This window comes from Neomonachus schauinslandi, chromosome 4 (genome assembly GCF_002201575.2).
Source record: "Neomonachus schauinslandi chromosome 4, ASM220157v2, whole genome shotgun sequence".
Lineage (NCBI taxonomy): Eukaryota > Metazoa > Chordata > Mammalia > Carnivora > Phocidae > Neomonachus > Neomonachus schauinslandi.
In genome coordinates, this window is record NC_058406.1 from 168365168 (window position 1) to 168377436 (window position 12269).

General features: G+C 42.9%; 1 protein-coding gene across 2 annotated transcripts in view; it reads left to right on the top strand.

Annotated features, from left to right (window-relative positions):
- Positions 1-12269, top strand: part of DEPTOR (DEP domain containing MTOR interacting protein) — a 122271-nt gene that overhangs the window by 91938 nt on the left and 18064 nt on the right. For both annotated transcript variants that reach the window (XM_021688441.1, XM_021688442.1), the window contains one exon: positions 1550-1654. In XM_021688441.1, the coding sequence (XP_021544116.1) occupies positions 1550-1654 (105 nt within the window). The remainder of the gene's footprint in view (positions 1-1549; positions 1655-12269) is intronic.

The following is a 12269-nucleotide window of genomic DNA, read 5'->3' on the forward strand; positions in this document are numbered from 1 at the left end:
GGAGCACTGCGTACCTATGAGCACCTCCTAGCCACCTGCCCCTTCTTGGAGGTCCTCCAGCCTTCCTTCTAGAACTACCAGCCCCGCAGGCTTTCTTCAGACAGAATCCAAGTGCTCTGATTGACAGCACCTCACCCACTCTCCATCTCCCACCTCTTTCTCTCAGTCTCTGCACAAAACCACATCAATGTGCTCTTGAAAGCACTTCTCCTCTTACTTCAGTCTTCTAACTTTTGGGGGCGCCTAGGTGGCTCAGTTGGTTAAGAGTCAGTCTGCCTTCCACTCAGCTCATGATCCCAGGGGCCTGGAATCCCACATCGGGCTCCCTGCTCAGCAGAGAGTCTGCTTCTCCCTTTCTCCATCTACCTCTCCCCCTGCTCATGCTCGTGCTTGCGCTGTGTCTCAAATAAATAAATAAAATCTTTAAAAAAATCTCCTAACTTTTGTTTTATTACCTCAGGGACAAAAAAAGAAAAATCTTTCCACACCTATTCAGGCTGCAAATATTTGTCAAGGACTGCTTCACATTCTGGGCACTGAGGAGTTAAAATAAAGATGGGCCCAGTCATAGCCAGTCAATATGAAAAAAGCCCTGGAAATATGTCTGTATCCGGGGAAAAGGTAAACTATACTTTTGGAAGTGAAATTAGGTATAAGAAACTAGTAATACTAGCAAAGCCTAAAGCCAATGAAGGGCCTAAACATCTGTTTGAGAATGTTCACAAAAATTGCATTTTCTTTCCTGCCTTGCCTCAGTCTCAAGCATTCGAGAAACAGTTGATTATGTTTGTAAGTTTTTTGGTTTCTTTTTGGTTTTAAATGTAAATGCCAGCATTGCTAGTAATTGTGAGTGTGTGTCTTCTGCCTTTCAGTTAGGGTACGTATTAAAGACGTGTCTGGGAGCTGCCCAGGGAATGTAACTGCCCCTTCTAATGATTCTATAGGAAAAGGCACCCTCCGGTTTCAAACCGCTTTTGGAACAGCACCTACTCGTAAATTGTGAACTTTATGTACTCATTCACTTACTTTTCTTGGTAGAGAAAATTGTGTTTCAAGAAAGCCAAAACTCTCATAAATTTCCCACTGTTAGTAATTTAAATTGTTCCTTTGGACTTCAAGGATGTAGCAAGGTCACCAAGAAAGTATCATTTGGATCCAGGGGAAAAAGAATAAACTTGGAACAGAAATTGGGTCTGGAGAGAAATTTCAACCATGTTTTCACGATCTTCTAAATTTTCCACTGGAGTCTGATATTACATTGCATAGCAGCCTAAGAAAGAAGCAATCTGCCAGTTATGTATTGAGTATGCCCTCAAAGAACAAGCTTATTTCTGCCAAACAGGTATTGCTTGACCCCCTTTTCTGCATCGATACGCCTGTGTTTGTGATAGAAGCAAAGTGTTCTGTTCTCCCAACAAGGTTCAGATGGAGCAGAGAAGAGATATGTCAGGGCACACACTTAATCCGGGGCTGGTTTTCTTTCTCTTGGAAGGACAGGCAAATTGCCAGAGACCGTCTGCTGATTAATAATTGTGCTTTTCCTCTCCAGATCGTCGGTGATGCTGTTGGCTGGGGCTTTGTGGTACGGGGAAGCAAGCCGTGCCACATCCAGGCCGTGGACCCCAGTGGCCCGGCTGCAGCAGCAGGAATGAAGGTACCTCCAACTGGGCAATGTCTGAATACCTCTAGCCTCCTTTCATTGTTTGTGCCATCTGTACTTTCTCCCCCCGAGTGGTTTGGTCTCATTTGGGTCAAGTTTCCTTTCCCCTTTCTGAAGAGGGTTGAAGTGAAGCCAAGAGTGTGTGATGCAGCGAACAGGGAGAAAAAGGTTTCCTGTCACTCTGACAGGGCCTCATTGGTCTCCAGCCCTCCCTTGAGTTTTTCTCATCTCTCCCCTTTAACGGATACTGAGTTTGAACATAAAATAGTTGCTTTTTTGCTCAAGTCTTATATAACTCTAGAGCTTCGGTTCTATACAAAGTGTATTCCGGGGGGATTTATGCAGCCAGGGAGCATGCTTAGACCATGTGAGGCAGCAGTGAGCTAAAGAAAACAGAAGTCATGGGATTTGGAAGAGGAGATCTGGATTCCCATTTTGGTTCTGCTAATTTCTAGCTCTTTGACTTTGAACGAGTCCTGTAACTATCTCAGAGGCTGTTTCGTCCTCTTTCAAATAATAATCATATTTCCTTCTGTTGTTTTATGGATTAAGTATGTAGAAACATTTTATATAATGTGCAAAGAATGACACAGACATCAAACAAGTTGAATGAATCATGGAATATTTTTGAAAATAACTTTTAGATATTTTTTGGTACTAAAGTAACGCATATAGAGTCAAGAAAATGTAGAAAATACAGACCAGCAGGAAAAATAATGATAATTGCCTGTAATATTTTGTAACTCAGAGATAACCACTATTAACATTAACTTTAAGCAGCTTTATTGGGGTATGATTGACATACAATAAAGCGTAGTCCTGTTTACGTTTTGATTTATATTCTTCCAGACTCCTTATATTATGTATTCACATATACACACATACATATGTATGTATGTATATATATCTATACATTGGTTTCTTTAAGCTTTTTAAATTGAAGTATAATTAACATACAATGTTATATTAGTTCCAGGTGTATAGCATATTGATTTGACAATTCTATAGATTACTCAGTGCTCACCAGGGTAAGGGTAGTCGCCACCTGTCACATTGTTTTTATTTATACAGAAATATCATGTAAGAGGATGTGAGAGCATGGTTTTCTGCTTCAAAACACCTTAACCTGGGGTGTCTGGGTGGCTCAGCCAGTTGAGCGTCCAACTCTTGGTTTTGGCTCAGGTCATGATCTCATGGTTGTGGGATCGAGCCCCATGTCAGGCTCTGTGCTCAGTGCAGAGTCTGCTTCAGATTCTCTCTCCCTCACCCTCGCCCTCACTCTCTCTCTCTCAAATAAATAAAATCTTAAAAAAAAAAAACCAAAAACACCTTTACCTAGCCCAGTTTTCTTCTGTCATCTGTAAAACATTCCACAAAGGACACTCAGGTCTTGATTATCTGGGCCCATGGAAGGATGCAGAAGGCTTGAAAGCCACAGAGCATTCCTCTGCTTATTTCTTCGATACTCTCATCCTCTCCCATCATCAGTCCTTTTCCTGGACCAGTAAACCAGGAAAGCAATAGGCATGATTTGGATGTTCACAGCTCTGATGTCCAGCACTTACCCTCTGGCGCTGATGTTCCCACTGGAAAAGAAAGCTGGGCAGCAGAGACCAGCTCCAGGGTGCACGGAGCACAGATTACAGGCAGCCTGAGTGATCGGTGCTGCAGGATTAGGGGTTGACTCTGCGCCCTGATTTGAACACCTCCTTCAGGGGCTCACCAGGTCCTGTGCTCTGGACAAGTTGCAGAAGCCTTGTTGGCCAGGGCCGTCTGTGTGATAGGCCCTTCCTCCCTCCTCGTTCTGCAGCGGGCACAGCACCAAAGGACCTCGGAGCAGGAAAGTTGGCGAGGAGCATGAAGGGCGAGCATTTGTATCTGTGCCAAGGCTGAATTTGTCATTTTCTAATGGAACTCTTGGCTGGGGGAAGAGTTTTATATTTTATTTCCACAGCAAAGCACCTAGTATAAATTATTTTTGGCAGAGCATGCACTCACTCACATGGGGCTTTGACTTAAAGCATTGTTTGCTTTGGGGAAAGCAATGGATTTACACTGCAGCTAAAGACCTTGTTGTGCTTGGCCACGTAATTGATTTTAGTCTGTCTTTATCAATTAACATGAATAACTGTTCTAGGCATTGTCAATCGATCAGTTAATTAACTCCTTAATGTAGATACTCTGATAGGTGGGTAACCTGATATATTTTTTCAATTTCATAAGCTACTATTTCATATGGTTTATATTATCAGTTTCTCAAGGGGTGTGCAATGGTTTTCATATATTTTAGAAAGGTACAGAATTTATTAGCGTAGCATTTCCAAAGTTGTATTATACAGCTCTCTGGTCCAGCAAAATATCCTGACCTGAGGTTCTGTGATCAAAACTTTGATTGATTGATTGATTGATTGATTTAAAGAGAGAGATTGTGTACGTGTGTGCCCACGAGCTGTGGGAAGCAGGGGCAGAGGGAGAGAGAGAGAATCTTAAGCAGGCTCCACCCCCAGCACGGAGGCTCCATCTCACAACCCTGAAATCATGACCTGAGCTAAAATCAAGAGTTGGACATTTAACTGACTGAGCCCCCCCACCAGGTGCCCCTGTAATCAAAACTATTTCAAACTACTGTGCACTTTAGCACCCTGTCAGAAATTCACAAAGCGCGTTAGCATATTAAAAATTCTGTCAAGTCCAGCAGGCAAAAAACTTGTTTAAATTGTCTAATACAGCTTTTTATCATTTAATAGAAACACTCAAATGAAATCTTATGATTGTTAAGATATAGCATTAAAACTGTTCAAAGAGGGGCACCTGGGTGGCTCAATCAGTTAAACGTCCGACTCTTGATTTCGGCTCAGGTCCTGAGATCAAGCCCCACATCGAGCTCTGCGCTGAGCACAGAGCTTGCTTAAGATTCTTTCTCTCATTTTCCCTCTGCCCCTCGCCCCTGGCTCTCTCTCTCTTAAAAAAAAACAAAAAAACCAAAAAAAAAAGCAAAACAAAAACTGTTCAAAGAAGCTGCTTTTGGTCAAAGTCTATATTGGGATGAATATATAGAGATATATTTTTGAATTGTATTGCTGGTTGAATGCAAAAGACAGAGAATACCATACCCTTCCATATAATTTAACTGTGTATATTCATTTAAATTACTTAAGGGGCGGCCCACATCGAGCCCCACATTGAGTTCCTGTTTGGCGGGAAGCCTGCTTCTCCCTCTCCTACTCCCCCTGCTTGTGTTCCCTCTCTCTGCCTCTCTCTGTCAAATAAATAAATAAATAAAAATCTTTAAAATAAATAAATAAATAAATTACTTAGCACATTATTTTCTCACAGAAAACACTGAATTGTTTCCTATTTTACCGTATTTACTTGCCCTGGAATAACTCCACTTACATAAAAATCCATTTGTATAATCCAGTCCTATAGGCTTGTTTCCGCTGACCTGTCACATTGCTGTTGCCCTTTGCCCTTGTCCCGGAAAACTACAGGGAAGTGTATCTGGTTGTGCCGAGCTCTGGGAAGGTGGGACCAGGAACACCACCCCGTGGGAGCTTATCCACTGACCTGGGCAATGATTGACCTGCTTGGTCTGGGTGGTAGAAAGGATCCAAAATTCTGGCCAGAAGCCTCCTTTTAGCACCTGTGACTGGCAGGAGCGGACTCAGGATGGTGTAAAGTGCCTCACTTTGTCTTCAGGGTCACTGTCTCTGTGGAACCCCAGGCTCATCCCTCAAGTCAAGGTCCTGGTTTTCTCCTGCTTTCTGATGTGGACACAGCCTTGTGCCTGAGCCTTTGTGACTGTGGCTGCTGAATTTCACTACTTTACTTGCTAAAACGGAGATCATCTTGTAGCTAAGTTTCTCATAGGTACCATTTCTCTCTCTTATTTCACCTTTCTATGGGGATCGGAAAGTTTTAAGATGTGGGCCACAAGCATGTGGACAGGAGAGACCCCAGACTGAAGAAACTGAGGGCCACTTTCACTGGTTAACACGTCTAGACCTTCCCAGACCCAAAGGAGAGCTCCTTGCCTGGTTTAAATGACATCCTTAATCCATCATGAGAGGAGACCTTCATATTTGTATTAACATTTACTTCTCCAGAACGTCTGGAAGAACTTCAGAGAATATGTGTCCTTTGGGAGAGTGATAAGGGATAAGTGATAAGTGGGGAGAATTCTAGATTGGAGTAGAGACATCTGAGACCTTTGTGCCTGGGCCACCTAGCCCCATGGCCCCACAGCTCTCATGCCTGTCTCTCTGTACCGCTGACTGAGGCAGGTGGGGCTGGATCAGGACTGGGCTGCAGGGTGGGATTGCTGAGAGGCAGGGCCGGGAGCATATAAATGTGTAGAGCGTGCGGTGGGGGTGGGGGTCAACCTGACCTCCGTTGTAAGTGGAATTGAGTTTTAGATGTTTTGATCAATTATTAGAGTTTTATGTGATCTCAAGCTTGTTTGTAAAGTTTGTCTTTAGTCTGTTTCTCCCCTTCCCTTCTGATGACTTGCTCTCCATGCAGTAGGAAAATATTTGTTCCCAGAGACCTAAAAGGAAACGGATGTTGCAAGAGGCCCCAAACTATAACCTTATTTTTAGTTTTGTCTGAACCAAGACACTCATAAAAAAAAGAGAACAATTAGTTGCATCTTTTCTTTAAGATTTTTTTTTTTTAATTTATTTTTTGACAGAGAGACAGCAAGAGAGGGAACACAAGCAGGGGGAGTGGGAGAGGGAGAAGCAGGCTTCCCGCTGAGCAGGGAGCCCGATGCAGGGCTAGATCCCAGGACCCTGGGATCAGGACCTGAGCTGAAGGCAGACGCTTAACGACTGAGTCCCCCAGGCTCACCTAGTTGCATCTTTTCTAAGAAGTTTGCTGTTTTGTCTTATAGGACCCCCTCCTCGCTCCTGTGCCTACAAAACAACAGCTGTAGAGTCATTAAAATTCTCACTTGATCTAGCGTCTTTGAATTTGGAGCTGTTTTTCTTTTGATTGTTCTTTTGCTTAAAAAAATGAAACCTGCAAACCTCTGACTTAGAGGGCCTTTCACTGGGCATTACAACTCTAGAATGGACCATGAAATACGGGAATCATCAAAAGCTTAGTCAACCATTCAGCATTCAGTGCATTTTCAACTAGAAGAGGTTGTTTGCTACATTTTCTCTTTGGGAACTCTTCACACATCATTTAGGAATTCCATAGCAGTAAACTATGGTTCATTTCAAGGCAAAGAGTGGGAAGGAGAAAAGAAGAGAAGGAACTCTAATTTACTGAGTGCTGTATGCCTGACGCTGCACCATACTAGGCCCTTTCTGTACATGAGGCCATTTACAAGACCAGTGCTCTAACCCCTGAGCTATGGAGCCCATAAGGCCATTTAATACCAGCATATGAATACCGAAATCCTAGAGGAAGAAACTGTTCCAGGAGGAATAATTCTTTTTCTCCCCTCTTTTCTTCTACTTTGAAAAGAAATAAAGTTTCTTCAGCAAGACTGCAGGCTGCCATCTAATGACCACTTAAACATGGCTTCACGTCACAACCTTGAATGACATCCTTTTTTTTTTTTTTTTTTAATCACATCAAGTTGAATCCCATTTCTGGACTACATTGTCTATCATAACACATGATCCTCTAGTATCTGTCCTCCAGTGTAGACAGGGCAGAATTTTTACATTTCACAAATACGTCATGCTTGTATCTATGTCTGCCTTCAAATAAATCTAATCAAGTGACTCTGGCACTTAAGATCCTCTGATGGCTCCCCATTACAATGAGGATAAGGTCCAGATGCCTTCCCAGGGACTACAGTGTCCATGATCTGGACCCTGCTGAGAATAACATTATTTCCTACCCTGTTTTGCTTATATAAGGCTTCGTTGGCCTTGCGTCTATCGCTCCCAAATACCAAGTTTTCCTGCCTAAGGCTGGATGACTGGCTCTACTGTTGTCATTCAAGTCTCAGATTAAAGGTCAGTTTTTCAGAGTAGCTTCCTTAAATACCCTGTGATATTCTTTATCTTCCTTCAGTTACTCTTTCTCATTACTACCCTGTCTTAGGTTTTCAAGACATAGTATTTATCAGAATCTGATGGTGATACTTGTATGTTTATTATCTATCTGTCTCTAGTAGCTCCATAAATGTAAATCTGTCTTAACTACTATATTCCCAGCACTTAGCACAATTCCTGGCATTTAGTAAGTGCTGGAAAAAATCTGTGCTTCCATAGAAAGGCTGAGGAATTCACCCATTGAGCACCTGCATTGTGTTCCCACACATGTCATATGCATTCTCTATTTTATTGTTCTTACAACTTTTGAAGGTGGGAGGGAAATGTTCTTCCAGCTTTGCGAATGAGGAAACTGAGGCCCAGTTAATCTCTTTCCCAAAGTCACCCAGTCTATAAATGTCAGAACTAAATTCAAACCTGGTCTCTCTGCCACAAAGCCCTACTAGATGCTTCCTACTGCATTATTTCATAAAATACAAACCCACGAGGCAGAGCCCAATAGACGGTATATCCTAATAAAACCTTGAACTCCTGCAAATTGCTCATGGATACATGACCTTTGATGTCTCTTGTGGGAAGAATTTGTATTTCATTCCAAATGAATTGTTAGGGCAGTCACATGTTCACCTGTGTTGGCTTGAAGATCAAATAAATAATTTTTATTCTTGGCACCAACCTCTCACTTGGATCAGTGCTAGATCTTACAGGGTCACCCAAGTGAAAGATGCAGAATATTTACTTGCGTTAATTTAATCAAATACTTGTCAGGGCAAACCATTCAGCCTTCACACTGTGATGAAATTTGAGCCGTATTTACAAATAAGGAACAAAAGATATCCTTGCTCTTTTCTGGAAAGTTTCTTTTTTTCTGGTGGGAATAATTAAGTCCTGTGAGAAACAGTATTCAAGTTTTCATGCAACCCATGCCAACAATCGGGAGGGATTTCAAGACTCCTGGCTTCTTCTCTTGTTTCCTGCTGTGATGAATTGATGGATGTGGACTTATGGGGCCTCTTTTCTCTTTGTTTGTTTCTTTGTTTGTTTATATAGAAACAGAACTATCTGAGTCAGAGTAAGGCATGAGTGGTCATTGTGTTCTTTTTTTACACCTTTCAAAAACTCCTACTTCTTATATGGAAGAAAAAAGTAAAAATCCTGCTTTTTGGACTTTCTTCCTCATAGCAACAAACCTGTATCTCTCATGGACTTTTCCTTCTGAGCCAAGAGAGGCCAGGTTGGGCAAACCATCTGAAGTTCCTAATTAATTTAGCCAAGACAGTTCGGGCATTCAAGTAGCAAATTGTGGGGTGATGGTCAACACAGATGAAAAAAATACATTCTGTTAACTGTATTAAAGGTGGTTTTTTCCAGTTGAGTTCAGGAAAATCATGTGTGGGAATGAAAAGTGATGTCTTATGTACCATGCCATATTGTCCCTTAGTTGACAGAAAGCAGTAGGGTTAGTGTCCCTTTGCTCATCATTAGGTGTGACTAGGGTGTGGGGAGAAATGACCACTTTGCCTGCGGGTGCCTGCCTGCACAAGAAGCCACCTCTCAGGGCCTCAGCTCAGACCCCTTAGCTGTTCTGTGCCCTTCCTTAGCAGGGAGTGGTCTTCACGTCAGGCTCTGACAGCCTCCCAGAAGACAGGGCAACTCCGCACAGTTCTTTGTTCAGTTGGTATTGACCATCTGCTGTACACCAGACACTATGTTTGGCCTTCATAGGATTTTCAGTCTAGAGGAGAGAGACATTAGTCAAGTAATTCCACTCTTAAATATATAATTATAAACAGATGAGAGCTATGAAGAAAAGCACTGGAGTTTCTAATTTTTTTTTTTTTTTTTTAAAGATTTTATTTATTTATTTGAGACAGAGAGAATGAGAGAGACAGAGAGCACATGAGAGGAGGGAGGGTCAGAGGGAGAAGCAGGCTCCCCGCCGAGCAGGGAGCCCGATGCGGGACTCGATCCCAGGACTCCAGGATCATGACCTGAGCCGAAGGCAGTCGCTTAACCAACTGAGCCAGCCAGGCGCCCTGGAGTTTCTAATTTTTGTAGGATGGTGGGAAGAAATGACAGGGAACACTTTCCCCAGGAAAAATGCTTGAGCTGAGATCTAAAGAATGGATAGAAGTCAACTGAGCCTGAGTGTGTCTGTACACTTAGTGAATGTGTGTGTGTGTGCATTATGCACACATATGTGTTCACGTGTGTAGTTACATCCACACACGCACAAAGGGTTTGTTCCATATAGAAGAAACGCAGAAAGGACCATGGTTCCTTGGACAAGAATGGAAGCCATGACTAGACTGCAGTGTGAAGAGAATTTTGGAAGCAGGGGTAGCAATGAGTTAGGGCAGAGTGTTTCTTAACTTATTTGTTATTATCTTTCCCTTAAGAAGCCCTTTTAAGACATTTTTCCCCCAATCATCCCTCCCACGAAATTTGGACAACACAGATACACTGTATTCCTGTTTATATACTCTGTCGTGTATGTATGTGTGTGTGTATGCTTTATACATAAAAAGAGAAAGATTTTTTCACACTCCCCTTTGGGGCAGTTTTTCCCCTTTGGGAGCTACGTCACCCCTAATGAGAATGCGTGAGTTAGGGAAGGAAGCTCAAGAGCTTTATAAAATTGTGTTCAATTTAATCATAATGGTCATACAACCAAATAGACAGCTTTCAAGTGTATAGTTTGATAAATTTTGTCAAATGTACACACCTGTGTAACTACCTTCAGAACACAGAACATTTCCAGCACTCCAGAAAGTTCCCTCGTGCCTCTTTCTAGTCAATCCCCCCACCATCAGAGGCAACCACTCTTACGATCTCTGTCGCCAGAAATTAGTTTAGGTTTTTAGAGTCAGACAGAATCCTGGCCGTATGCCTCATGTCTCTGTGATGTTTGGCAAATTATTTCATTTCTCTGGACCTTTTTCTCATCTTGTAAGTGAGGAAAGATGCAGAGTCTTCCTCACAGGGTTGGTGAGGGAGGTATGCTGCCCTTCCCCCTTCCCCACAGTATGAATACACGGGCACCTCTAAGAGGGGTCCCGCGGGATCAGGCTTATAGCATAAGGATCACTTCAGGCCTAGAAATGCTTCCAGTTGCCTGAGCTCTGGCCTTTCCAGTCTGCGTTGCCCTTTGCCTTGCAACCCACAAATCCTGCCTGCCCCTCTCATTTCCCGAATGTTTCTGCTCCTGTGCTCTTCTAGAAAGCTGCCGCCATACTGAGGACATAGGTCCTTTCTCACTGGCTTCATCCAGTGGCCTTATTATAAGCACCCCTAATTCCCCCACTTTCAGAATCTCCCAGAACCATATCTGACTTATCTTGGCCAGTCATTCTCCTTCCTTTCATCATCTGGCCCATCTACCTCATTCCTTATCTTGTGGCCCATCCCGTGTTCTGAGGGCTCAAGTTTCCAGTTTGTGCCCGGCGCTGGGTCATATGACAAAGAGCCAGGCTTAGGTGTCAGACAGCAGGTGTTTGAGTCCCACCTTCACCACTTCTATAGGACCCAGGATAACGACTTCAACTCGAACCTAAGCCTCAAGTTCTTCACCTTTATAGTGACACTTATAATAGTCATTCACAAGTCACAATGAAATGAAATGTGTCCTAGCACAGTAGCTGGCCATAATAAACACTCAATACATGTTTGTAGGTGTCAGTTATTATATTGCTTGTTATTCTGAGTCTGCTGGCTCATCTTTGCTTAAATAAGTTTATATTCATAAACATGTAGCACAGAGTAGCAAAACAATCAATGAAATGGGGTATCGTGGGGAGCATGGTCTATGTAATCGTATGTTCCTGCCATATTGCAGCAAGCCGTTGCAATTTGCTCACTTAGAAATGCCGAACCTCTGTTTCTCATCTTAAAATGGCAATGGTACTTGCTTCATGGCATAAGTGTGAGGGCAGGTAAGAAAATGTGCATGAAGTATCAAGCCCAGAGCTGCCACGGAGTAGACCTTCAGTGAGGATCATCTCCTACTTCATCAAATATAAGATGCATTGATCATAAGACGGAACCCGATTTCAGAGTTGTGCATCGTAGAGTCAGCAATTACTGGCGTTACATCAAGTCCCAGCCCTAGCAGAGGGGCTGAAAATAAACGCTTTTATACACAGCTGTTGCAAAAGTAATCTTTTACAAAAGCAAAGACATGTCAAGTTTTAGAAATGTCTTGGTATAATCCTGAGCCGTTCCTACACTGATCTACTGTGGGCTCGAATACTGGCTTTCTTTGTGCTGGAACCCTGAGGACAGGACGAGGTGTAAGTACTGAGAAGTGAAAACCTGGAGACCCCTTAGACCTCAATAGATTGGGTGGTCACCCTATTTTTCTCCATCACACCTGAATAGTTATGTGTGGCCAAATCCTGTCAACCTTCTGAAAGACTCCTCAAGAGCAGATCACCCTAAGACTGCCTCCTATGCACTCCCTAAGACTGCCTCCTATAGGTGAGACTGCCTCCTATAGGCACCCTGAGACTGCCTCCTATAGGTGAGTCTTGGGCGGGGGGAGGGGTCGCTGACTTTATACACTTGAATTGGAAGAAGAAGAGAAAGGTATAAAGTCAGCG